Raw genomic sequence first — 26,967 nt, forward strand, 5'->3', positions numbered from 1 at the left:
TTTATTACAAGGATTGAAAGCATAATTTATCCCTTCTGATAGATTAAAATAAACAGTTCATATGGTAGTATTTGATAAGATGCTATCCTAATTCATTCCTCACTTATGATCTGATATTTAGCCATTATCTGTACTGTACACTAGAATCTCATTCTAACTAGGATGCTAAATACGAAGTTTGAAGAACGGTATGATCAAAAATTTGACTCATCATTTGTGTAACAAAATGACAGATACATATGCAAGTCCTCATTGAACACAAAGGACTGAGGGGGACTCAAGTTATGGAGCTCTAGACATCAATCTACCAAGTCTTCCTTACTAAATAAAAATCTTGAATGAATCAGTATCGTCTTGTCAGTTCAATGCTGATTCAGTATATCATATGGCTTAATCCTCAGTCCTTTGACGCTTTGGGGCTTGAGAACTATCTTCACTAGCATGTTGCTTAGGATTCTCAGAAGCTTTACTTTCATGAGGATCCTGCTTCTCATCCACTTTCGATGAGCTTTCCTCAACTTTGGTACTGCCATTGGCTTGATTAGGTCCTGACTCGCAAAGGTCCACTTTGACAGTTTCGGAATCAGTTTTGGCTGTAGAATCTTTCATGGCATCAGAAGAAACTCCAGATGGACTCTCAACGGCAGTCGGTGATGCCTTAAATGTTTCAATGCCAGATTTGCACTGTTTCTCAAACATCATCTGAAGGTACCTTCCTTGCTCTTCTATTCGCAACTGTAGATTTCTTTGAATCTAACATAAAAAATAAGAGAGAAATGTATCAAGATCACAGCATTGGAAAAAGGATATTAGAGCAAAAGTCCCATACTCCAAAATTGTAGTAGGCATAACCTATGAGCCAAATAATATAATAGAAATTACTTTCACGCTTCCAAGAAAAAAGCAAAAAGTTCTCACTATTGTCGCCAGGGATATCTGTAGTCTATGTGGCTAAATATAGTAATCATATTCTTTTATGCCTCTCAAAACAAAAAGGGTAAAAAGATAAAGAAAACACACAAAGTTCAAAAGAAAGTTTACAAGATTTGTCAATTCAATGAACATGCTCTGTTTATAAAGAGAATTAAAATCACCTCTTCCCGTTTTGAGGTAGAATGGCAACTGGTTTGAGGGTGTATGGTGTTAGGTAGCTAATCACCATTAGTAGTTAGTTATGTCAGTCTAATCACTACAAGGGGTTATGTTGACAGGTGTGCAACTTGATGAGGCCCATTGACAGTGAGATTATGTTAGTAGACCAATAGCTTTATATAAATTAGAATAGGGAATTAGAATAGGCATAGAGAGGGATTTCATCTTTTCAAAGGTGAAGAGTTGGGGCCTTTAGGTATAGCTGAGGTATAGACTTTCTAAGTTCAGCAGTATCTAATGTTTTCAGTATTTTGGGAATATCTAGAAAAGGCAGTTTTCCTTCTGTTTCTGATACAATTTTTTATTATCTGGTATCAAAGCCGGTTGTCAATACCTCTGGGAAAACAACCTAAGAAGGGTTTTGGTGATAGAGAGTTCCAATCAACGAAAAATTTTAATCAAGTATTACCCAGTAAAGTTTCACATAATGAAAGTCATCAAAACGTCAGCTTTCAGGTCTAATGCTTTGATAAGGAATTAGGTATTATGGGGTGTCTAAGTTCAACATTGAATAGTATGAGAAGCTTAATGAGGTGTTTAAGTGTTAGATTCTCCCTTCATATCTAGCTGATGCTTGCCAACTGGGCAGTTCAGAAATTACTGGAAGTCAGCCTGATCTGCAGGTTATGAAGGTATTGGGAGTAGGAAAGTGTCCTCTTCTCAAAAGAACTAGCTTATTCTGTTAAGAATTTAATTCCATAAATTTAGAAATATTTATCTTCCTCCACAACTTTTATGGGAAACACTTTCCTAGCCTCTTAGCAGGTTTCCCTTAAGGTTTTTTTAAAGTGTGATTCTAGATAGTACTTGCAGAGAGGCATGGTTGGTCTTTTGAGCAGCTTCTTTCTGCTGTTGATTGCTTAGTAGCTTTTGGATGAGTCAGGATCCTCCTGTTTTCTACTACAATTATCTAACATTGAAGTGAAACTAATCTATTGACTATATATTGAGACAGCTTTGTACTCAAACAAAAAATAAGAGTAAAAAGGCACGGAACACGAGAGGAATAGTAAACCATATTAACTCCTTTCCTTCTAGGCAAGTTACATTCTTTAATTACTTTCACCAAAACACCAGTTGAAGTTCATAATGCTAGCAAGTTCTGAAAGCTTATTCTCACTATTTCCATGAAGCTATAAATGATGGATTTTGATAGTCATGCTGTGACAGAAGTACACCTTGAAAACTAGCCTTTTGAATCACATTTCTAGGTTTTTAATAATTCAATGATCACATTAGAAGAAAATTTCCAGAAGAACAGAGTTTGTACCTCAAGCTGTTCATGCAACCGCTTCTGAACCTCCATCTGCAGTCGCAGAGCTTCAGTGATCTCAATACCACTGTCAACAATTCAGTTATAAAATCATTGTAACAATCAGTATTCATGTCTGTGCATGCATCAAATAAGAGCAAAAACTCTACATAGTGCCATTAAATATTAATACTATCGTAACCCTTGTCCTAGATGGGTCAAAGAAAAGCTCTTTCCTGATTCCAACATAACCCACTAAAAAGAACATTGATGCAAACTGTCACTATCTAAAAATCCTCCTCTTTTTTTATTACTTCCATATATTTATTCTTTGACCTTTCCCTAATTTTTTGTTTATCTACCTGTTATCTTCTCCAGTTAAGTGATAATAAGATTTGGATAATTACTGACAATAGAAGAAATAAGCTTTACAGGGATGAAACTCGATGCAAGTTGAATACTAGTGCTATGAGTGTTAGTGTCAGTCTCTAGGATCTAATTACTACCTAGCAAATGTAACTGGATATAAAATTTTCCAGCCAGACAGAACAAATAATTAACACAAATTAAAACTGGAAAACTTACGGTACACATTTTTAAGTTCCAAAAGCCATGTTTTCTTAAAATTTGAAGAGAAAAATACAACATATTTAACATATGCTGAAAATATGTATTAGCAAAGTCTCATCAGAGAACAAAGTGTTGCTGAACAGTTTGATGTATCAATTTTCATTGAAATACAAAACTACAAAAGAGAATTTTAAATAGAAATACATAGTTTACTTACGTTTTCAAATCTAGAGATGATATCTCTTCAATTGGACTTAGTTTTTTCTCTGCAGCTCCTGCCAATAGTCAACAAATTGTGAATTTTAGAACCACAGAGAAAGTTCATTGCTCTAGATTTCAAGAGATATACTACACGCTACTTCAAATAACAGACTTCAAATATGTAATGGCAACAGGCAAATAACAGACTTCAAATAGAGTTAGGACTCATAATCTCACAACTAAGTCAAGCCAAATATAGGAAAAGAATCCATGGAAACTTGCATATTAAATGGTTTCATAATAAAGAAGCCAATGACAAGGCAAAAGAAAAGAAAAAAAAAAGGTCATATACCATAAACAAAAGGTGAAGCCAAAAACATGTAATCAAAATATTACTCACAAAGGGATTAAGATCCACTGGCAATAATGTAAGACTTCACTTGCACCATTCAATAACCTCTTATAGAAGGTTTTATTATTGTTTGAAAAGCATATTTAGAGTAAAATTCCAATTATCTTTTATATACAGCAAATTAGCTTCCCATCAATATGAAATTCTATGAGAATCGTCAACTTGGTAAAAGCTTTTGCACAAGTTTCACACATGAAAGTGTTATTCAATAGCCAATTATCTCCGCATCCATACATGAAAAACATAAGCTATACAGTATACAGATGGTATATGTCCAAAGAATTGTGTACCTTCAGATGACTCGGGCCTATATCTAGCTGTCCTGTACTTCTGCATTTCATGAAGTAATATGTTTTATCAAAAGCATGCAAGGAAACAAACTAGGAAGACAAAGAAAATGGTATACACCTGTAAGTGGCTTTTAACATGGTATATAGTTAGTCCTTCAACTTTCATAAGCTTCAGCACACCTTTAGGGGTAGCTCCTGTAAAAAGAAAATGGGAAAAAATAAGAGCCAGAAGTTTAAGAAACTATGGCCTTTCTCTGAAAAGAGAAAAGAAGATCGACATACTTTCACTCCCACCAAGTTGGTTGACAGCCTCCACAAATGCCTCATGAAGCTCAGGTGTCCAGCGCATTCGTGGCTTGGAAGGTACCGAATTTGCTGACGAAGATGGGGCAACACCAACACGATTTTCTCCAGATGAAACACTAAGTTGTTGATGGCTTTGGGATTGGTGTCCTATTGGAAGTTGTGAAGATGAATTTGAGGCCTGGTACAATGCCTTATGAAATAAAATGAGTTTCTAACACATTCCTTGAATAAATAGCTAATAAGTATACTCTGCAAGCTCATGTTGGTTTGATAAATTAAAAAATTTAACCTTCGGTTCAAGATCTTGAATGTTGTCAGCAAGAAGATCATTCCAATTAGAAGTCAACGGATCATCATCACCGATTAACTGGTCAGCCCACTCCTGCCAATCACTTCGCTTAGAATACTCTTCATTTGCCATAATATTGCCGGCACTGCTTTCTACTTGACTATTATCAATTGAGGTATTGGGAGGGAAATCAAGAAAGCTAGACAGGGAATCTGTATGCCAGGAAACACTGTTTCCATTGGAATAAGGTGTTGATGTTGTAGAAGGTAATGGCTCACTATTTGAAGAATAAGATAATGGCAGTGAAGCCATGTTATTCAATGACTGTGAAATAAAAGGAGTATTTATAGGGTGCTTTTCATGAGATGAAAAGGATGAGTGATGAAGATCAGTTGAATATCCAGGAGAAGATGAAAACATATGCCCAACAGCTCCGCTGGTAGTTAAATGATTTGAACGAGTAAAAGGTTTTGCTTTAAGCTCTTTTTCCATAAATGCTGGCTGAGAATCAGATAATTTGGGGCATGTCCCTTCTAGAGTCATTGGAAGGACAGGCATCGATGAAGGAAATGCTTCAGACATCCCCAAGTTATTGTGTTGCTTAGCATTTGATCTTTCAATAGAGAAAGTAGGACGTGCTTCCATAATTTTCCTAAATTGTTAATTGAAAGGATAAAAGTGTCAGCTAACTAGTCAAACTGGGCAAAAGCTTTCAGACTTTACATTTTCCCTTGGATTGAAATGCTTACCAGAAAAATTCTACGAAGGTTGTTTTTTGTTCTTGATGCCCAAACCAGACAAGTTGTCATCAATCTTCACAACGTGAAAGAAAGAAAAAAAGATACCTTAGCATCAGTTAACCAAAATTAAAGCAACTCACTTGTTTCTTCAGACTGTATAACATCATAATGAATGTAAGACAAATAAAAATATTGTGTAATCATAAACACAAATCCAAACATGAACATATGGACAATTTAAAAACCTTAAACCATCATAACTGTTAATCACAAACCTTGAAATTGAGTACAAGGTAAATATCCAATGCCCTGGATTTCAATGTATTTGAAATATGAAAACTAGCTTTCTGGAAGTTACTGTTAATTAAACTTACACTCTTCTTGATTGGAAAATAACACCTATCTCCTTCGCAACTCCATTGCTTTGATATTGTGAAGGGTAATGTATGAATTGTTCAGATATAAAAATAGTGAGGTACGTCTTTCTTATAACAATGATTGGCAATGCATAATATATAAAGTAAAGGAGGTGAACTTCTATGGGAGATACAACTGTCTAAATTATAACTACAAAATATGCTTTGATACACTTCTATTTGTCAAAATAAGCTGCTAAATGGTGCAACAAAATTCAGACACTAAGTATCACAGTATGAAATGACAAAGAAAGGGGTTGAGTGAAAATTTTAGGAGTATGCAGAACGACCCTTTAAGTGTGATTGTATAATACACTGTCCTAAAGAACAGAAGATGAATTAAGAGAGCAAAATAAAGACTTTCTAAGTTCCCCTTGACAGAAAAAAATGCTTTACTGTCATCATGCAATAGGAAACAAAGTCTGCAAATTACACATCCCACTGATGTATGTATAAGTGCGAACATCTAGGTTAACTATCAACTTCACCATCGATGCTGCTGCTCAGTAAAAGTTTAGTTTACTGACTAAACAAAAGTCCACACATCAATAATGACGAGCTTACGCAGATATACAAAATTTGCACACGAATAACGAGAAAATACATGTTCTCTCCCACATAAACTGCAAACATCAAGTTTCACTGTTGCATTATGCATTGTTCATAGTAGGCAAAATATAAGTAACAAAGAGTTCTATCCGTATCCCAGACTCTACCAAGTGTCAGTTTCTTCCCAACAGTTTTCACACGGTTCAAACTTCAAAGTGTTAAACGGGCTCAAAAAACAACACAGATAAATCAACCCAACATGCAAGTCACCACTGTCAGGCTCCTCTATAAAAAGTAATTAAAAAAAATGTATAAACTGATGATCAAACATATCCATAGCAAAAAGAATAAGACCCCTTAGGACGCAATTCACACCCCACAAACAAATCTTCACGAGATATGCATAACAAAACGCATGCAAACTCACAACCTATAAAATTAATATAAAAGAAAAAATTGGGTAAATTAGGAACAGACTTCCTACCAAGGTAGAACCAGTACACAAAGAAAAGGAATAGAAGCCACCCAATGCGAATTGGACCCAACAATCAACGAAAAATGGGGGAATTTAAGAAAAGTGTGTCTTCGCAAATAACAGAAAATACAGAAAAGGAAGGAGGAGGAGGAAGAGCAGGAAAATTCACGAAATCGGTTGCGTCAAACTCTTACCCGTAAAGGGTTCACGTGAAGCTGGAAACTTTGATGCAAACTAGGGCGGGTGCTTTAAATTCCGTCACCGGCAAGGAGAAGGTTGGGTGCTGGCAAGGAGAGTGAACGGTGACAAAGGAATGCGCTTTGGCTTTGGCTCCCTTTTGGAGGAATAGCCGGAACCAACTCTACGCGCCAGCGTGGCGCGTGAATGTCACTCTCGGTGATTGAATTGGTGTGTGGTAGTACCATGTAACGTTCATTCCACAATGTAATTATGTTTGATTCTAACATAGGACCTTGTCTAAGACTATGGTCATCATGGAACCCAACACAAAATATCTAACGGTGTACACGTCAGGTACAGGTTCACTTGGTTTGCACCCTATAATTACCAAAATGTTTTTTCATTTCTCTCAAAAGCCAAAACTAGATTCATAATTTCAAAGGTAAATATTAATTATAGTAACTATCTGAAAAGTTAATTAAATTATAATAAATATATAGAACAAATTTTAAAATATTAAATTTTAGTTTTAATTTTGTTTAACTAATATAAATTTATGTTTGTCTTTTAAAGTTTGTTTTTCCTTGCTTTAAAAGTTATGTATTGAAAGGTAATTAAATATTAGTCTTTAAATTGATTTTATTTAATGCAGGTACACTTAATAAATTTTTATTCAAATTTGTATATAATTAATTAATACTAATGAAAATAGGTGTGTATTATTTTTTATTAATAATAAAAATTAATAAATTAATAAATTTATTATTATTATTTTATTATTATTACAGTTATAAAAATATAAATATTTTTATAACTTTATTTTAAATAATTTTATTTATTTTGTATGTAGTTTTATAATTAAGAAATTATTAGATTTAAAATAACGGTCTAATTAAAAATGGTTTACTTTAAAGAAATCACAATTTAAACAGTAAAATTAATAAAATAATTATTTAATTTAAAATATTTAAAGGATAAAATTGAAAAACAAATTATGTAAAAAAAAAACATTATATAGATATAGACACGTAGGAGAAATTTTAAAATTATATATATGACAATAACAATTTATACTTTTTATGTTTGACACGAATGATTTTTAATTAAAAGTATAATTAAATTGAACAATGATATTTTAACTCTTTTTTCATCTATTTTTAAAGGGTGATCGAAGTCATGGATTAAAATTGGATAAAAATATTATTATTTAATAAAATTAAATGTTAAGTATGTTTTTAATATTTAACACGTGAAATTAGGATTCATTCATATATGAAACTTTGATATAATTTGGTTCAAAATTTTAATAATATATGTACATAGTTATTTTACTCAATTACATTAAATTTCTTTTAGCGTATCAAACACTAGCATTTGAGTGATTATTACCATTATTTAACATCTTCACTACAACTTATTTAACACGTCAACAACGCATTTAATACGTCAAAAAGAAACAATTATATTAATTATATTAATGTAGTACACATAATATTTATTTATTGGACACTAATATATATTTGAACTATCAATTTTGGAAGAATAAGTATTTAATTGTGTCATTATAAAATCAATTAAGAAACATATTTTTTTATTCATGAAAAGTATTATTGATTGGATTTAATAATATTAAAATTAAAATTACTTTTAATATTTAATTTAATTTACTTTTATAATATTATTTTCCTTTAGTTACAATCCCATTAAATTAAAATAATTTATGTTATAACTCTTTTTTCATGTAATTATAATCACATTAAATTAATATTTGAATATATTAAATTAAATTAATTTTTAAATCATAAAAAAACTGAAGTGCTAATAAAATTTTATTAAAGTGTAACATTTTAATATTATTGTAAAACTTGCAAAAACAATTTTAAAATAATAATAATAATAATAATAATAATAATAATATCAGTGACGACTACGATGTAGGACGATGAGATCACGTCATAAAAGTATCTTGTGAAAAATTATATTGATATGATCTTAATTTTTAAATAATGCTCACAAAATTCATGCAAGTGGAGAACTTTGGTTTATTTATTTTTTTAAAGTGCGTGATTTTCTGTGGCTGGACAATGTTAATCAGAGATCAAGGAAATCCAAAGTGGAACCCATAGATTTGTGTGCTGGTTTGCCATTTTTACTCTTTTATCAAAGTTTTCATTGTTCAAAATATATAACAAAGGAATAAAGAGAGAGAATTATAAATATTTGAAGTTTTAGTGATTTGTGAAAAAAAAAGCAAATTGTAATCTTTGAAAACATTTATGCATGAGTAAAAATTAAATATACTGCTTTTTTGGATAGAAATTAAAACTTAAAATAAGAGAAAACAAAATAAAATAAATAGTTTAATTTGCAAAACAAAAGATAAAAATGAAATGGAAGAAAAGTAAAATGTTGGAACATAATAATAATTGGATTCTGTGTTGTCATCATTAAGACCCTCCCCCACCTTACACTTTTTTGTCTTCTTATAAGTCATCATGTGTGAAAGAGAGTCTCATTGGTACAGCTTCTTACAAGCAACTTGAGAAAATTAAAAGTATTTGGCCCATGGACCACATTATACATTATTTTCACATTTTAGTACTCACCTTAATTTAAGAGCTCTTCAAATAAGTAATTCGGATTGATTTAACTCCATCCATTACGGATCACAGTGAATTACCTCAATTTAATTTATTTATTAGTGAACTAAAAAAATTCAAATCTAATCTGATTTATCATGAATTAATGAAAAAAATATTTTTTTTCTAATATAAAAAAAAATAAATTATAATTTTGATTCAAATATAAATAAATTTTAATAGAATTCAAATGAATCAAAAAAGATATTAAACTTCAACTACAAATCAAAATTAAAGAAATATAAATGTGTCAGCTAAAAAAAATAACCTAACTAGACTAACCTCGAATTCAATCTAAGTTAGTCGGATTCAAGATAGACTGAGTAAAAAATTAATCCGAATTAAAATTTGTAAAAGAAATTCAATCCAATCCGGTCCAAATCCGTTGTGGATCGGGTTGACTCGCGAGTTTCAATTTATTTTGACAACTCTATTAATTATTATGTTAATTATTTTTACAAGCCAGATAAATTTGTTATTATTATTTCACAATATCAAATACTAACTTCAGAAAACATAATTGAAAGTTAACACCACACTAAAACCAATCAATCAATCAATTTTTTTTACAATAACTAGTGATCATAAAATCTATAAATATTAGGTATTCAAAAATATATTGAAAACCATGTCATCAACACTTGAAAGTTACTTTTATGTATTTTACATAGCATCTATTATTCCCAATGAAGAAGAAAAGTAGAAAATAGAGTTCATTATGTTGGCAAAGAAGAAGAAAAGCTAGCATGACCCTTTTCAATAAATAGCCTTTTTCCTTTTCCCACATGTTTTTTATTTTTATTTTTTTTCACAATGAAGTAAGAAGAGTTCCATTTTGATAAACCTTTGACATAGATGAAGGGACAAAAGCTTGTGGTAATGGTGATAAAGGTAAAAGCTTTATATATATAATGGTGATAAGTGGTAGAGAGTGAGAAATTTATGCTTTATAGTAAATGGAATTTGGTAGTTTGAATGTTCTATTTGGGATAGGAAGTCCATCAAAAGTGCTCCATTGATCTCCAACAATGCCCCATATGCGATAACCTTCATCAACCAATTCTTGTCTCACCTTAGAATTGTACTTTTTTACTTCCACCAATTCATCATCAAAACCCCTGCCAAGTTATTCAATTTTGTTTCACCATATCAATCTAAGCATTGAATTAAACTTTTTACTGATTAATGTCAAACAACTGCGAACATTCATAAAATATTGATTATTTATAAAAGAAAATAAACTTAGTAATTTAGTCGTCCATGATTCACTCTGATTTTTATATTTTTTTTTTCACTCATTCGAGTTTCAACATATTTTAACTTTGTCATTTTCATTAAATTGTTGTTAATGTATTGTGAAAGGCATCACATGTCAAAATCTAAGTCATGATTTATGTAGGAATTTCTTTGTACTTTACTATATTTTGACATGTGATAGTTTCTAAAGAGGATTAACATCAATTTAATGAAAGAAACAAAATCTACTATATTTAAAATTATTGAAACTAAATTGAGTAAAAAAAAGTTTATAAAGACCAAAATGAATCATAGACCTAAATATAGACACAAAAGAGAATCATAAACTTAAATATGGAGACTAAATTACTAATTAAACAAAAAATAATAATACTACTTTGTATTATAAGTTGAATAAAAATGAATTAGATATATAAGTCCAATTCTCTTTATAAATTATCGCTATTAGGAGATTAATTTCATGAGTAAATATAGAGTGTAGATAATGAATTAATTACCTCAATTTAAGAGTAGTCCAACCATGGTACCCAACATTGACTAGGTTGTCTACTGTGGCAGATCTAAGACTTTCCTTTCTCGAAGAAACCAGAAAGATTTTGAATCCTTTGTTCTTTATTTCATGGAAGAGCTCCAATGTGTGATCAAGAGCTGGTGCCTTGCTTTGCTTCATCCATGCTTCTAAAGATGTTAAATTCAACTTTTCTCCCCTTGTATATTTTAATGTTAATAATAATCAACAACTAACACAATAGATTTAATAATCAAGAACTTCAAAACAAAATTGTCCATTACACATGATTCACTCTGCATTTCAAACCTTTGCCTTAAACTAATCTAGCTAGATTAAGAAGTAAAGTCTGATTAGATAATGATTTCGTTACAGAACAAACTCAAACAATATAATCTTGAATCCAAACATTAACCAATTATGTGCAACTCTTGATTTTATTTCAAGTATACCAACTTTTTACACCTTTTTCCATTCAAATGGAAGTAGATTTGTTCTTTTTTTGGCTACATCAGATTAGCTACTAACCTAATTCACCTTTCTTTGAAGAATCTTCACAGAGACGGAATTTTGGCTAAATTCTAGGAACAACTTTGGGAACTTTCTTCAGTGGAAATAAAAGAATGTGGAGTGACTTACACACGTCACTGAATGACGCATCACAGATTGCACTTCCTTGGTAAAAGACACAGCACAAAATAAACAAATTGAACCACAAAACTCAATTGATTCCACCACATCTTAACCATTTATGACATGAACCAGTTTTGCACCCTTTGGACAAAAACAGCAGCAACTGAATCTACTCAAGAGTCAGCATGACAACATTTTAAGAAACAAATCTGATGAAAAAAAAAAGTAGCCCAGACATGATTCCAACTAGTAAACATTAAACAACAATATCAGCTTTTTCATGAGATTAATTCAATGTTTTCTGAGTGCATTGTGGACACCTAGTCATAGTTAATGTTTGAAATCTGAACGGTTCCCATGATTATACTATACCAGATTAGAGTAACACCAAAAGTTAATCACATGTGTGTACACTATGTATATATATAATAAAAACAAAAGGCTTAGTAGTATTAGGCACTTACCCAAAACCATGCTTCTTATAATAAGGAATTGTGGACAAAAGGGTCTCATCAATATCAAAAATCCAGGAATCTTTGCCATCACCTTTCAAAGTGCAGCATCCACTGAGATAGAGCCTAATCTCTTCCACTGCTCTCATAGAGTCAGCTTTGTACTGAGATGAAGTCATGTACTTCTTCACATGCTCCACACATTCTTGAGGCACAACACTGAACTCCCTAATGTTGTTTAGTTCAACATTGATCCTCCAACTCTCACAGTAGCTCTTCAAGTTGTCTCCAACCACTTTCTCTCCGAATCTTTGGTTCAGTATGTTCCATTCTGGATTCACTTCCTCAACACTTTTTCCCCATCCTAGGTTCAGAATGTTCCATTCTGGACTCACCAACCCAATGAAGAGGCCTAATATGATCAGAGAGAGTGCCAGAAGCTTGGCCATTTGCACACAACACAGAGAGGGAGAGAAGAATTCTGTGAAAAGGAAACTGAGTAAAGAAAATACATATAGGCGTGAAATGGAGTGTGGGACAGACACACAATGATGTAAAATTTGTGTGTAGAAATTTGACAGATGATGTAAAATTTACATAAAGACAGTGTGAATTGTTCAACATTATAGTATAATATACATACCCTTTTAAGGGTATGTGAAATTGTAGAGAAAAAAGCATCCTTTGCATGTAATTTTACTGGCAAATGTAAAATACAGAGTGTATTTAAGCTTGAAAAACAAAAGTAGAAGTAGTATTTTGCATTGCTTAGTAATTCAGAGTTTGGGGTCAAGACTCAAAAGTACTATACCAGTGCTTTGTGCAGTTGGATAATTGACAACTATTTTAGTGATTATAATTACAAGCATTAACTTCAATAGCACTGCATTGAATGTCCTGCATGTGAGCCTTATTATTTCGTTCCACTTTATTGGTTGCGTTTGTTAATCATGTTGGTTTAGATGTCAACCCACTTACTAAATACATAAACTGAATGTAAAGAAAATGAATACATCAGTGTTATTATATGTATCAAAACATGGATACCTTTTACTAATTTACTATTATAAACTACTGTTATATACAGGTTTGTACATAAAATTCAACCTTACTTATGCCGCAATAGAGGACTTCAAGTAGAAGCTATAATCACACTACCTTGTTGCACATCACCTATTAGTGAGGATTTTAAATTATTTTATGTGTTTGTTCATCCATATTCCAGGTTGGAAGAAAACTTCTTTCGGCTAACTTTTACTAACCTTTAAGAATTTTGGGCCAGTCGATCATCATTGCCACACATCACGGGCACCTTATCTTTGGACAGCCAGTGAAATCTTATCATTGATATAGACATATAGATATTTTTAAAGAGTTCTATATTTTATATTCTCCTAAGCCATATAAACAGATATATGAAGTAGTTCACCGCATAGAAAGGTTGGACTGTCTTCTTAGATATGAGAAAAGGTTACAAAAAAGGTTGAATGAGTATTTATGCATAAAGATGATAAAACTGCTTTTTTCTAACAGAAACAAAGGATTCATCTTTTGAAACAGGAAAATCGCTTAGAGGATTAGTTTCTTTGAACAGAAGTTTTTTTCTTCCAATCATCATGAATTCAAAAATTTAACTGTCGACTACTTGTTGATTAATATTTCATACTATTGATGAAAAAACTATACAGATACTTAAACATAATACTCTATAGTTAAGTTACCTTTACAATGTTATATGAACTATATGTATGGACTACAAAGTTATTTATTCTATCAGTTCTTGTTGTTATTACTTTGAATATGAAATAAATCTTGCTAAAAAGATTACCCATTTTATTTGCGCTTAAAATTTGATTAAGGATTAATCCATAATAATGTCCAACTACTCTATCCTACCAAAAAGATAGAGTCTTATGTTAGGAGAACAACAAAAATGATTCTTTTTATTATTGGCATGGACAATATTCTGAATCCGAATTCTCATTCTGTTTGAAAAGATGTTTGTAGGTTCTTTAATCTTTGGATTCCCATATGGCAGAGACACAGTGACATACAGGTATATTAACAATTGATTAAGTCGGTAATTTGGTTGTGTAACAAAAGGATTAATAAGGGGCCCGAAGAGAAACAAAGTAAGCTGCATAATATTCTAAATGTTCCAGCTAAGGGGAGCAATTTTGCCGACTTTTGTACCTTATTTTGTTGAAAACTAAATGAGGTACTGATATGGGTTAGTGGATCTTTATTTTCCACATCCATGCCTAAAAAGTAGATATCGAAAGGGAAATTGAACTGCATAAAAAAAGAAAGCCTATAAAAAAGGATAATTAAGAGAACAGCTCATCCAAGTGGCCCACTTGTAGTGACTGTAAAATGAAATTTCAACAGATCCCAAGAGAAGAGAAGAGTGAAAATTATCATTAAGACACAGAATACAAATTTGCAATCACAATTGCACAGACTCAACAACATTGATGCCTTATTCCAAACTTTAACTCCTGAGCTATGCAGAACAAAAGATTGAATGACAAATTACCAAAGCATGTTTACAATTAAGCAATATGCCAAGTATGAGCATAGTGGAATGAGAATAAGCTGTAGGAAAACTTATTATTCATCTCAGAAAATGTAACTTCAAATTTCACTTGTTGATGATGTATAAATAACCATAGTGGGTAATACTAATATACAGGTACTTTTGAAAACGTCCTTTGAATTGTGTCATAAAAATGAGGAAAGGAGAAGATTATAAGGAAAAGATATATGATCAGGCAAGAGGAGGAAAAGGGGTGTGGATGTGGTCGTTTGAAGGGCCATGATCATCACTGAAGTTGAGGCAATAACTGCGAAAATCATAGCTGAATTGGGGACCTCTCTTGTGCCATCCAGTAGTTTTCTTCCAGCTATGCTTCAACTTGGAAATCAGCTGTCTGAGAACTCTTGATGAAGTGCCACCACCAAGTAACCTCTTTCTTGGATCATTACCAAGTGTGACTAAAGGGCTAACTCTCATTTTTGCTGTGAACTGAAGCTTCAAGAACTGAGTTCTTTGAGATGTATAAAACTGTGACATTTTCATTCTGCTGGCTGTGCTACCAAGCTTCACATTTAAGATGAAGTGAGAAGATGTGTTGCTATTAGAAATGCATCATGAGGAACTGGACTGGATGAGTGTGGACCACACAAGGAGGGTACCGAGTATAAGGTGTCAACTTTTAATTTGTGGAAAATGAGGAGCGTGATCGTCATGGACTCTGCAAGAAGTGATAAAGTTTAGTTTGTTGCCTTTTCAAAGATTAATAATGGTCCCAGGGTGTAATGGTGTAACATCAATGAAGTGCTCAAGCACTTTTCTGAAGAGTCTTCTATACGAGTATAGCTACCTACCAGTACTTGCAGTGTGCATCATTTGTGATTTACCGTGTTTTGCTCGTGGTTTGGCAATTCCTCTTATGCTTCAAGGTATGAAAACAACCAGATCAGAAACGATTCCTTTAACTTTCTTTCATGCTCTGGTGTAAAAGAAATGAAGTTCACCAATAAGGGTAGGATTGAACTACCTAAAACGAAGGTCTTGTCCCTTTGGGTTCAATTTCGGCTGGTTATCCATTTATTCATGAATTTATCGCTTAAAAATTTAAATTTGTAGCATAGACGTCATGCAACGCCCTATCATAACAAATTGGGTCCAAAAAATAGACTAAGCCCCAAAGAACTAGGTTTGAGTTGTGGGACAAATAATCTCATTGCTTATTTAAGTATAATGTAAAGGTACGCATAAAATATGCCTTTATATTTTATACAACCATCCCACTACTATATATAAATATTTACATATATTTCTTTTTATTATCTGAGTATTACATTTTATTATTAAAAAGGTTATCAAATAGGTATTTAAGAATACTGATTTCGGAATGCTATTTTCCCAAAATTTAAAAAAGAACCTGGAATGCCACATACCAAACTATACACAAATCAAAGCCTGCTTTCTACGATACCGAAACTCTCAACCTTTTTGGGTAATACCAAGCAAGATTGCACAGGGAGAACGACGAGATAGAGAGTAAACTATTAATATGATCAATTAAAACTCTTTAACAAATTTTATGTTATTACCAAATTCCACTATTTTGCGAAAAGTCTTTACAATCTCATTTTTACTCACTCCCTTCGTTTGATGAGTGAATCATTTGGTATCTAAATCATACAAAAAGGTTACATTAATTAGTAATTCTTTTAAAATATCTTGGGCATATACTTTTATCATTTAATAAATAAAAAAAATATTTAATAAAATAAATAACTTTTCCTTTAAAAAAAACATAAATTTTCATTACATTCATAAAACTACATATATTTAATTGATTTTTTTTCTTCATAATAAATTAATCATAAAAACACAAAAAAAAATATAATTACATATTTTAATGTAATAAAATAATAAATTCACACCTCTAAGTTACTTCATTTCATGAAATACTTCAAATTCTAAAGGCATTTGGCTAATCAAAAGAAATAGGCAGATTACTGTAAAACCCGTTTAGAAAAAGAATAGATTATAATCATTCTTAAGAAGAAAGTCGAAAAGAAAAACAGTTCACAAAAATCTTTCCATAGAACTTCTGTAAAGAAGTTCAACATATTGCAAACATTTGATAGAACTTGTTACAGCACATCCTCACATTCATCTAAACATTCAAATTAAACTGAAGAAACTGCTGCGATTATTCTCTACTCCACTCAATTAAAAATAACACTCTTGATGTTCCGCAGTTCACTACAATTATTTTCCAGTAACTCCTTCCTTAAACAAAAACACTTTATAACGAAAAGTATGCTAGTTTTCTTCCTTGATAAATTGAAAACAGAATTAAACGCCCCGAGTCTCAAGCGACTGCAGAGGAATATTTGCTGGGAGAATCCAATTAGAATTGTCAAGATTTAAACACAAGATTCATAGTAGATTACATCAGTAAACTAAACATTCATGTTTTTCAACATTACAGTTGGTCCGTATTACCTTTCTTAGGAATTAAAATTCATCACACTACTCCCAAAGGACCATCCGACACTTACTACACGATAAGAAAATCAAAACCTAACAAATTCATTCCGCATGACTGCAATGCAACCAGTCTTATCTTGCGGACAAGACATGCTATTCCTCTCATATAATCTAAACATTATTAAATCTACCAGCATTACAGAGGGTCCGTGTTACCTTTCTTAGGACTTAAAATTTATCACACTACTCCCGAAGGACCATCCGACACTTACTACACGATAAGAAAATCAAAACCTAACAAATTCATTCCACATGACTGCAATGAAACCAGTCTTATCCTTGCGGACAAGACATGTTATTCCTCTCATCTAATCTAAACAATCATTAAATCTACCAACAAAGCCATGCACTCACAACGACAGAAACAGTATAGTAAAGCAAATTCAACAATAAAATAAACGGCATAGCAAAGAAAAATTAAGAAAAGAATAAACAAAAAAAGCTCCTTTAACTATCAATAATTCCCATCAAAACAAAAACAATATATGTGACTCATTGTCTGCAACTCAACCTAAATAAATATAAGAAACAACTTAAAGAAACAGAGAAATCAAAAAAACACTAGAAACCCAACTTAAACAATGGCATTAGCAGCACTAGCAATCCTGGGCCAGAGATCAGCACACTCCTTTCCAATTGGTCCAGTGATAGCAGAACCTAGAAATACAAGTGACACACAATCAAACATAATAAAACCAACAAGTATCACTGCTTAACAAGACTACAAATGGAAAAGATCCAATCACAAACCCTAAACACATTCAAAAAACAACGAAAGTCAAATTCAAACCAAGCACTGTCAAGGATTTCGAGAAGCGAATTTCACAGTCCATACCTTTCATTTCACCCTTGGGATTCACGATAACACCGGCATTATCTGCAAAGCAAAAACAACAAAATAAAAAATCATTCGAATACAACAACATAACAAAATAGCAAAAAGAGAAAATACAATACCTTCGAAGTACATGTAAACGCCATCCTTTCGGCGCCATGGCTTGCGCTGACGGACGATGACAGCGGGCAACACCTTCTTACGGAGATCTGGCTTTCCCTTCTTGACAGTGGCCATAACCATGTCTCCAACACACGCTGAAGGCAAACGGTTCAACCTCCCCTTGATCCCCTTCACTGATATGATGTAGAGGTTCTTGGCGCCGGTGTTGTCGGCGCAGTTCACCGTCGCCGCCACCGGCAGACCCAGTGACATCCTAAACTTGTTCCCCGCCGATCCTCCGCGACCTGAAACGCCATAAATTGGTTAAGTAACACACGATGAGCGACTTTAAGAAGAACTAATCGACGCATTCGATAGTTAAAACGAACCTCTCTTCGACATTGTTGCGTCTCGGTTGAACAACACAAACCCTAAGCCAAGTTCTTTCGGTTCTATATAGGCATGCTGACTAGGGTTTAATCGCTATGGGCCTGGGCTTCGCTCTTATGATCGGCCCATCCATATCGCAGGCCAATTTCAATGTTTATATATATATATATATATATATATATATATATATATATATATATATATATATATATATATATATATATATACACACACGTGTGTGTGTGTGTGTTTTTATTTTTTTATGATAAAAAATAAAGAAATTTTTATTATTTTAATAATAAGTATAAATATAAATAACTTTTATTATTTTATTATAAGTAACTTGTATTTGTCTTGTAAATAATTTTTTTATTATAAAGAGTTATTTTAGTTTAAAAATAATTAAATTTTAAAAAATAATCACTTAAAATTTCATTTGTAAAATATGTGCAAATAATTTTATATTAAGACCTATTAAGTTGTATGTTACTAAGTTCAATGATTCCAATACTTATGACTCTTCAGGTTTTCACAAAAGATCATGATCGTCTTATCTGTAGTTGACACATTCCATCAACTTGGTCACCCTCTATACAAGTTTCAACCCAAAAGTTTTTCCACAACAGAAATCAAATAGTTGAAATTGGTCTACAAGAAGGACCCTTGGAAGTTGGAACTCTTAGTGCCACTAATACAGAGAAATTATGAATCATCCTCCTCCGTGTGTTTTGTGATTCTTCCCCATTCAACTTTAAATTTGGCTATGAAAAACTGGTGATGCTTTGGGAGAACCAAAAATGAGAGATCCAACAAAAATTACATAGGTGTGTTAACTACAAATTTCATACTTTATTTTATTACTTCAAAAAGACATTACATATTGGAGAATTAAACTCCAGAAAAATCATTTGTTACATACGATCAAAATAAAATTTCAAATGCCTATTCACATATTTCAAAATTAAATTTCAAAAAACATACATTTTTGACATTTCAATATTCAGCTTTCTGATATCCATTGTTACATATTTCGAAATTAGAATAGGCTTGTAGATTTGAAAGTTTAATTCCATAAACATACATCTACAGTCTTCCAAAAGTTAAATTTCAAACTAATATACATAAACTAATGAAAGTTCAGTTATGAAATATAGCTATGATAAGATTATACATTTTCAACAATTGAATTCAGGAATAATGAAATGAAGCTCATCTATTAAAGTATTACGGAAACCATTGAATCCGTCATGCATTTGGCATAACATAAACTTGGACAGAATTATTAATGCCTAAAAGCTGATTTCTTTTTCTTACTTTTTCTGGGCAATGACTGCAGTTTTCAGAATCCTGTAACTAGTAACTTGTATCCAACCTCCGAGCAAAATCATGAAAAGTAAAATACAAAAAGGGCTAATTAAGTTCGTCGGAACCCGTTACAAAAATTGCATCATCATACACAAAATCGGTTTGGCAGAGAATGGCCATCATCATGCAACTGACGATCTGATGGATCCTGCAATCCAAAAGCGTAAATGAATTAGTATGATAACATTACATTTTAAAAGAACATAAATGAAACACATACACTACCTAGTAATGATGAAAAACTAACAAGTAAACCTCCAACTTGTTTCCATCCAATGCAAACAAAAGGCTATTATGTACATGGTGTTTGTCAATATTGCAATATTATCTTTATCTTCTTCATTTTCCTACTCTTATTCCCACTTTCAGTTTGCTACACAAGTTCTCATCCTATTTTCCTCGTTATTCTTCATTGCTTTTTGTATGTTTCTTGCTTCCTATATTTCCGTTATTCCAAAATTTATATCGTAAGTTTGACCTTATTATTCATAAAATAAGGCAAACTAAGAGTATCAGGCATGTCACAAGTCAAATTTATTTGTCGCCATTGTTTGCACTCAAATAAGTGACAAACATACTAATTAAATATAGTCAGTAGACCACCCTACTAACTAATCAGTGTTTTGCAATAACACTAAACTCAGCTAAAACATTAACTGTTGAGCTTGGTCCAAAGCTCAAATTTGTTCTGAACGCATGAATCCTCGCCATCACTCAACCTGACTAATAATTGTAAAGGTCCTGACGAAAAACTCTTCCAGAAAAGGAAATATAGCAAAACCACCTCATTATCAATATTATATATGCATTATTACCACAATAAATTAGCTGTAATCTGACTCATGATACCTAGACTCATCAATCCAGTCATCGAAATATAACTCACCCTTTAAAGCACACAAGATAGATACTTTTGCACAGTAAGCAAATTGGAATTTAATTAGGATTCACAGAAGACAACACCAATATGACTGGTCACTTCAGCATAAGCATTGGATGGTGAGTTAGTGACAAACAGTGTTTGAATATAAAATATAGCAAAAAGGAAACATCCAGCAAGCAAAGCACGAGCATGATCATAAGTCTTAAATTTTTACAAAACATTTGATGCTAGGGCAGTTTGGCTATAGGCCATATGATCAAATAACCCCAAATGGAATATATGCTGGTACAAACAAATCAAGAGAAATTAAATGTACAACAAAACAACTTCAGTATGACCGGAACCTTTCCAACTTTCAATCATGCATAATGGTGACTAGGTTACTTACTGTAAAGCACAATTAAAGATCACCTTGAATTGACTAATAGAAGTTAGTTTTGAAATGATAATTCATTTTTTAGAAACTATTGTAATGATTTCATATTAAAGAACACCATTCATATCGATTTGCAGAAAAAGGAATAGCATCCATTGAATGGAATCACTGACCAGTTTAGGAGTGAATGCGTTGTATTTCATAATTATTATGGAGTGAAAGTTGAAATACATAATTTAAAACAATGAAACAATGCAAAAGCAAAAACAAAAAAAAAAAATAACATGTCCTACGTTTTTATATTTTGAGCAAAACAAATTTACGCAAATTACACGTAAATGGGAGAATAACTAACTATTTGATCGCTTAATATTCCTGCAGAATTTACTGCCACATCTGCACCGGAAAAGCTCAACAGACTCATCGTGATCGTCAAAGTTGATGCCATAATCCTGCAGATACACTATGCACATAAGCTTTTCTACACAAAAAACCCTTTAACTAATAACACAATTTGAAGTAAACTACATAAAAATGATAACCTATGATGTTTGGTAACAAATGGCCTGCCAACCAAACTACCTAGTATACATAGTGGCATTACTAAATTAGTAACCAGAAACAAATAAAAACTATATTTTGATAATGAATTACTCAAATTATCTCAACCTTTGTTGCCAATTTATATGCTCTACTTAATATCTCAGACCATTTAGTACGAACCACACAAAAAGACTGCAGCAATCGAACGCAATATATTCACCAAACATATTAAAGAATCAAACTCACTCACCCAAGTGAGTTCTTCCTGTGCTGCTATTTTTCTGGTTGCAAAGAACGCAAACTGCACATTTGAACACATTAAAAACATCAACCATCATAGTTGTGTTCTATAGAGTCATTCTCCCCAAATGCTAACAAAGGTAATTAAAAAGTGGAAATGGAATTGGTGGGTTTGCTAACTTCTCACATGATAGTATCGATGAGTTGGGCACTCGACTTCAACTGGGATCTGAATTAAGTTTGCATCCAAACATCTGCAAAAATAAGTAGAAATATTAAAAATTTTCTGATTTACAATAGACATATAATGAGTACAAGGTCTGCACAGCCACTTGGAAGTGTACTGTTAACAAACCATCAACCCAGTGATTTTACTATTTTCATTACTTTATATACAAACTTCGGTAGCAAGATGGGATTATCATAATTGAAAGTGAAAATTGAAAATAAAAACAAAAATATTTTCATTAAACGAAAAAACTAAAAAAATTTACTTATCATAAAATCAATTCCAATAGCTGCACAATTGATTTTAATAACCTAAAATCTAAAATAATCCATTACGATCACAGCAAATACCAACTTTTGTTGAGGAAAAAGTTATTTGTACGTACCAAACCAAGCAACAAACTACTTAGCTTAATTTCAACAAAACTCAAATGCAACAGAAACATTTACTACTTCTATTAAAAATTATTAATAAGAGATAATCAACCGGGTGATTTTGTGATATTACACAACACCTCATTTTTTTCTATCCCTTCTCTTACGTCCCTTCATTATCTAAAAAACATTACACCAACACCTTTTTTACAATGAGTTTGTGTTTAAAACACAGATATGTTTGTGTAGTTTCATGATACCTTAGGTGGGGCTAGTGTAATTTACTAAAATAATCATTTTAAACACATTATAAGAAAAGGACAAAAGTCTCTACAGCTAAAACTTTTATACATAACTGCAAAAGACGCCTGTGAAATATGAGAAACACAAATACCTGTGATTAATAAATCTAGCAACATTTCCATATGATGCCGCATATAAGCAAAGAGCTTCCCTATCCTTCACAACTCCTAAATCCCAGTCTGCATCCAATAAAACTGGAAATGTATATTTCCCACCTTTTGGATTTTTCATGTTCCTCTCGTGCAACTCATTGAGAGTTAAAATTTCCCCAACAAACTCGCATACAAAGGTGCCTTTTGGAAGATCCTCTAAGGTACGAAGACCCCACCCTTTTCCGTCTGAAGTTAAAAACACCTGAGTAGCACATAATCGGGAAGGCATATCTAAATAAATTTCTATCCGGGAAAAATGAATTTGAGAACATAAACAATGAAATAATGTCACAAATGATTTCATCATCAAAGACAATACATTATTTTACTATTGGCAAAGATTACTTAAACAATTACCTGCAACTTGCAACTTATTCCACGCTGGACAACCCGATTTCCACAATGTTTTCCACAGCCACATTTGCTCCAGCACTCTTTAATAAACTTCTGCTTTAGGTGTCCTTTACATGGTTCCAAACAATCATCATTCTTTGATTGTTCGAATGGACAGGCTTTGCAATAGAAATAATTTTGGAAATCACGGTTGATGGCAATACACTCATCCAAGAAAGCTTCCTTTAGTAGGCCATGTGCCGTAAAAGCAAATTCACCCCCAGTTTTATTTGTACAAGGACATGGTTTAGATGACAATACACAATTGCCCTTACAAGCTGAGCAACAATCCTCATTTCCAATACGAGATAGAGAAAAATTAACATAAGCATCTCGGTACACAAGGTTTTGGGGTATGTAGTGAAAGGGTGGTGGAAGATCATTAGTAGTGTTATTCACCCATGAAATATTTACTCTTTCTTCACCCTTTGCCAGGTCATTAACATTGTGAACAGCCCTTGCATCATTTTCAGTCGTAAATTCACATTTTGGAATAACCACTAAGGGACCTGAATTTGTAGATATAGGATCCTCTGGATCCTTCCCACCATTACGTTGTAAGAAACCATTCGTCCTAACCTTCTTGGAAGCTAGTACAGCCTCATCTTGATCACTTGGGCAGGGTAAAGAACTAGGGACTTCAGGTTCAGCCAAGGCTGAAAAAGACCTAACACTGATTTCGTTTTCAATGACAGGATCTTTATTTCTTCTCACGCTAGGTGAGACATTGGTCTCAGATTCCTTTGAAACATCATCAGTTTGTTTTATCTTTACACATTGTTCCTGTGAATTATTATTTGAATCAGTATCAAATTCCAAATGCGACACATCTCTCCATAGTTCCAGGATAAAAATAAGGGTCAGAGTGGTTGTATATAATTGCAGACATGTATCCAAAACTATTTTTACAATTTGATCATTCCTATGCAACTGAAAAACCAGTTCCCAAGAACCGAGAAGCAGCTCTTGAGAAATTTTTACCTCTCCAATAGATGGCAATGCTACGTCTACATAAGAAGTTCGCTCTTCGATTGAGGAAGAATATTCATGCCCAACGTCTTCATCTCTGCATTGTGATCCCAGAGTATCGTGGTCATCTTGCTTTTCAGCTGCATCCATTAGAGAGTCTCCTCCACTTGATGGTTCTTTTCAGCGGAAATAAATAATAAAGCTCATCAACACAAAGTTTAGTGTGGGGTTAGAAACAGAATAGCAAAAAAAAGGCACAAAAGTAACATTTCTATGGTTTAACTGAAACACAAGGGCATTTCTGAATCTTTGGTACAAGGAACCCAGGATCTTCCACATAGAGTAACAGTGAACATGCTGATCTTCTGAGAGATTTTCAGCGAAAGTAAAAGTTGTACTGTATGCAAGTAGAGACTTGCTTGCTGCATGTGCAAATGAAAGAATGTGGTGGGCTCGGGGCCAACATTTCAGGGAGAGAAACCAATAAGCTTCTATGTGGCTGGAACTATTTCACAGCTCAGCAAAAATTTATTAACTTCTTTTCTTTTGAGACCCCTAGGAATTAAAGTGTTTTCCTATATTTTACTAAGAATAATCTACCTACTTTCTCTGAAACATAACATTACCAACAAAGTACAGCACTACACATTGGTTCAATGAAAGTGTACAATGAAGTAAACGTCATCACCAAGATCTCAGAACAACAGAAAATGGAAAGAAAGTAAGAAGCCTCTCATCAAGGCATAGTAAGTTGAATACCAGGAGGAATCATAGCAAGGGGAATCTCACAATCTGGCAAATCATCAACAGGCTCATCCTTCGGCTTGATCAAAGTAAATGGAACAAGCATTTTGTTATTGGCCAACGGAGCAGCTCGTGGTTCAGCTACTGACTCTTTTAGTGGTTCTGCAAGGGAAGTATGGTCGGACATAGACCTTCCCCCTCTAGGTGTAACCTGAGGTGATACAGGTTGCTTTCCCCTGTTGACAATAGCATCTTGTGGGGGAACATGAGGAGCATCATTCCTTGCATTTCCATCAGATAATGCAGCACTGCATTGAGGCTGCAGTCTGGAACTAATTTCAGGCACTGTGCCTTCTTCCAATTTTGGAGTTTTCAACGGAAAGGCAGCTGAGCTATGGCCACGATTAGTTAGAGGGCGTGAAGATTGACCCTCTTGGCCTCTCAAACGCAACCTCTTCAAAGGTCGCATAGGCTCCTCATGCATATGAGCTTCTTCATTGTCCACCTCTCCATCCTGGATGTTTGAAAATCCACAACACATTTCAGCAGCCACAGGTATAATTAAGAGCGAGAAACAAATGCAGACAAACTCAGCAAGACAGAATAACCAGAGTTAGTACGGCAACCTTCTTGTTTTTGTTATTCTGGTCTGGCTCCAGCAACTGTCAAACCATATCAAGCAATAGATTAGTCACGTAAACAAGTGATCCATTACGTAGATACTGGATAAACAAGAAGATTCCAAAATACACCTTATTTTCTTCTTCCTCAAATATTGCATCAGCCAGAGCCCTGTAACTCTCTTCTTCAATAAGCTCCCAGTTTTTATCATACAATTTAAGCAGCTTCTTCAACACTGGTTTCACTTTTGATTCATGAATCCCGAGATTCGCCATTGCCGAAAACGCCGCTATGACTCTTGGATTCGGCGCCATTTATGATCTGCCAACCGCCACAGGCTACAAATTGCAAAGCACAACTAAATTCCAAAGACATTTAACACGAAAAAAAAAAGGATACAAAATAATATTTACGAGCAATTGAACTACAGTGGTAAACAACCTTAAGATACTAAATCGTGAAACAAATAGCAGAGAAGATCTTAGCAGAAGAAAAATATAATTAACAATCCACACCTGTAGACGACAGAGAAAGGGCAGAAATGAACGGTCAAAGGAACTGCAAAAGAAAGTCAAAGCGAGAAATGGCACACGACTCGTTGCATGGTGAAATAGAAACCTAAAACCTGCGAGAAACAAAGAATTGTGGATGGAAATGTTGAGGAAGAAGAGAAGAGTTTTGAATATGGAAGGTAACACGCATTTTGGAGGGTGAAATTTAAGAGTGTTTGATTGTGGGAGGGAAAGGGAATAGGGCAGAATCAGAGAGGGGAAAGAGAGAAAAACGTGAGAAACTGGTTTCAATGTACCTGCTATTTCACTCTCTGCTGGTTAGGTTTTACAGGGAGAACTGAATGAAACTGAACTGAGGGAGAACGGTGAAGAATGACTAACTTCTAACTGTAATAGTACTTCACCTCCCAACACGATATTTGCATTTTAACTCTATGTTGTGGCATGAATTTATTTAGGATTAACGAAAATTTAGGTTTCTCTAGCAAAAGAATAATATAATTTACTTTTTGTAGAGTTTAAGATAATCGTGCTTTGTTTTATATAT

General features: G+C 33.0%; 4 protein-coding genes across 6 annotated transcripts; all 4 read right to left on the reverse strand.

The window, feature by feature from the left end:
* Positions 1-43: 43 nt before the first annotated feature.
* On the reverse strand, positions 44-7,107 carry LOC114186320 (protein PHOSPHATE STARVATION RESPONSE 1-like). 2 transcript variants are annotated; one of them, XM_028074383.1, is made up of 9 exons: positions 6,847-7,107; positions 5,222-5,285; positions 4,473-5,124; positions 4,160-4,373; positions 3,996-4,072; positions 3,878-3,917; positions 3,192-3,249; positions 2,423-2,492; positions 44-753 (listed from the first exon to the last, which is right to left on the reverse strand). In XM_028074383.1, the coding sequence occupies exons 3-9, from the start codon at positions 5,115-5,117 to the stop codon at positions 391-393; spliced, it is 1,467 nt and encodes a 488-aa protein (XP_027930184.1). In that variant the 5' UTR covers positions 5,118-5,124; positions 5,222-5,285; positions 6,847-7,107; the 3' UTR covers positions 44-390. The 2 variants fall into 2 exon arrangements, with proteins under 2 accessions (XP_027930184.1, XP_027930191.1); XM_028074390.1 differs by having other exon boundaries at positions 4,160-4,361; positions 6,847-7,106.
* Positions 7,108-10,160: 3,053 nt separating this feature from the next.
* LOC114186334 (acid phosphatase 1) lies at positions 10,161-12,887 on the reverse strand. The gene is made up of 3 exons (XM_028074401.1): positions 12,334-12,887; positions 11,226-11,435; positions 10,161-10,589 (listed from the first exon to the last, which is right to left on the reverse strand). Exons 1-3 carry the CDS (start codon positions 12,768-12,770, stop codon positions 10,412-10,414), a joined length of 825 nt encoding a protein of 274 aa, XP_027930202.1. The 5' UTR covers positions 12,771-12,887; the 3' UTR covers positions 10,161-10,411.
* Positions 12,888-17,818: 4,931 nt separating this feature from the next.
* On the reverse strand, positions 17,819-18,835 carry LOC114170112 (60S ribosomal protein L23). Its single transcript, XM_028055619.1, has 4 exons — positions 18,716-18,835; positions 18,347-18,631; positions 18,225-18,266; positions 17,819-18,046 (listed from the first exon to the last, which is right to left on the reverse strand). Exons 1-4 carry the CDS (start codon positions 18,726-18,728, stop codon positions 17,964-17,966), a joined length of 423 nt encoding a protein of 140 aa, XP_027911420.1. The 5' UTR covers positions 18,729-18,835; the 3' UTR covers positions 17,819-17,963.
* Positions 18,836-19,888: 1,053 nt separating this feature from the next.
* On the reverse strand, positions 19,889-26,910 carry LOC114192465 (probable inactive histone-lysine N-methyltransferase SUVR1). Of its 2 annotated transcripts, none has more exons than XM_028082201.1 (12): positions 26,717-26,910; positions 26,424-26,533; positions 26,040-26,246; positions 25,914-25,949; positions 25,303-25,801; positions 24,556-24,719; positions 23,539-24,357; positions 23,121-23,383; positions 22,311-22,377; positions 22,134-22,184; positions 21,696-21,792; positions 19,889-20,229 (listed from the first exon to the last, which is right to left on the reverse strand). In XM_028082201.1, exons 3-12 carry the CDS (start codon positions 26,220-26,222, stop codon positions 20,204-20,206), a joined length of 2,205 nt encoding a protein of 734 aa, XP_027938002.1. In that variant the 5' UTR covers positions 26,223-26,246; positions 26,424-26,533; positions 26,717-26,910; the 3' UTR covers positions 19,889-20,203. The 2 variants fall into 2 exon arrangements, with proteins under 2 accessions (XP_027938002.1, XP_027938009.1); XM_028082208.1 differs by having other exon boundaries at positions 21,673-21,792.
* Positions 26,911-26,967: the final 57 nt, after the last annotated feature.

The sequence above is a fragment of the Vigna unguiculata genome, chromosome 1 (genome assembly GCF_004118075.2).
Source record: "Vigna unguiculata cultivar IT97K-499-35 chromosome 1, ASM411807v1, whole genome shotgun sequence".
In the NCBI taxonomy this organism is placed as follows: domain Eukaryota; kingdom Viridiplantae; phylum Streptophyta; class Magnoliopsida; order Fabales; family Fabaceae; genus Vigna; species Vigna unguiculata.

Excerpts from the sequence above, each read along its gene's own strand:
- LOC114186320 (XM_028074383.1), bottom strand. The coding sequence starts at position 5,117 with ATGGAAGCACGTCCTACTTTCTCTATTGAAAGATCAAATGCTAAGCAA. Across the intron at positions 4,073-4,159 it reads CCAACTTGGTGGGAGTGAAA|GAGCTACCCCTAAAGGTGTG; the intron begins GTATGTCGATCT and ends TTCTTTTTACAG. Across the intron at positions 754-2,422 it reads GGTTGCATGAACAGCTTGAG|ATTCAAAGAAATCTACAGTT; the intron begins GTACAAACTCTG and ends TTTTTATGTTAG.
- LOC114186334 (XM_028074401.1), bottom strand. The coding sequence starts at position 12,770 with ATGGCCAAGCTTCTGGCACTCTCTCTGATCATATTAGGCCTCTTCATT. Across the intron at positions 11,436-12,333 it reads TATAAGAAGCATGGTTTTGG|GGGAGAAAAGTTGAATTTAA; the intron begins GTAAGTGCCTAA and ends AAAATATACAAG. Across the intron at positions 10,590-11,225 it reads TGGACTACTCTTAAATTGAG|GGGTTTTGATGATGAATTGG; the intron begins GTAATTAATTCA and ends ATAACTTGGCAG.
- LOC114170112 (XM_028055619.1), bottom strand. Across the intron at positions 18,267-18,346 it reads CGTTTACATGTACTTCGAAG|ATAATGCCGGTGTTATCGTG; the intron begins GTATTGTATTTT and ends TTTGCTTTGCAG. Across the intron at positions 18,047-18,224 it reads TCCCAAGGGTGAAATGAAAG|GTTCTGCTATCACTGGACCA; the intron begins GTATGGACTGTG and ends TTGTATTTCTAG.
- LOC114192465 (XM_028082201.1), bottom strand. The coding sequence starts at position 26,222 with ATGGCGCCGAATCCAAGAGTCATAGCGGCGTTTTCGGCAATGGCGAAT. Across the intron at positions 22,185-22,310 it reads CAACTCATCGATACTATCAT|TTTGCGTTCTTTGCAACCAG; the intron begins GTGAGAAGTTAG and ends TCAAATGTGCAG. Across the intron at positions 20,230-21,695 it reads GAATATTAAGCGATCAAATA|GATCCATCAGATCGTCAGTT; the intron begins GTTAGTTATTCT and ends TTTGGATTGCAG.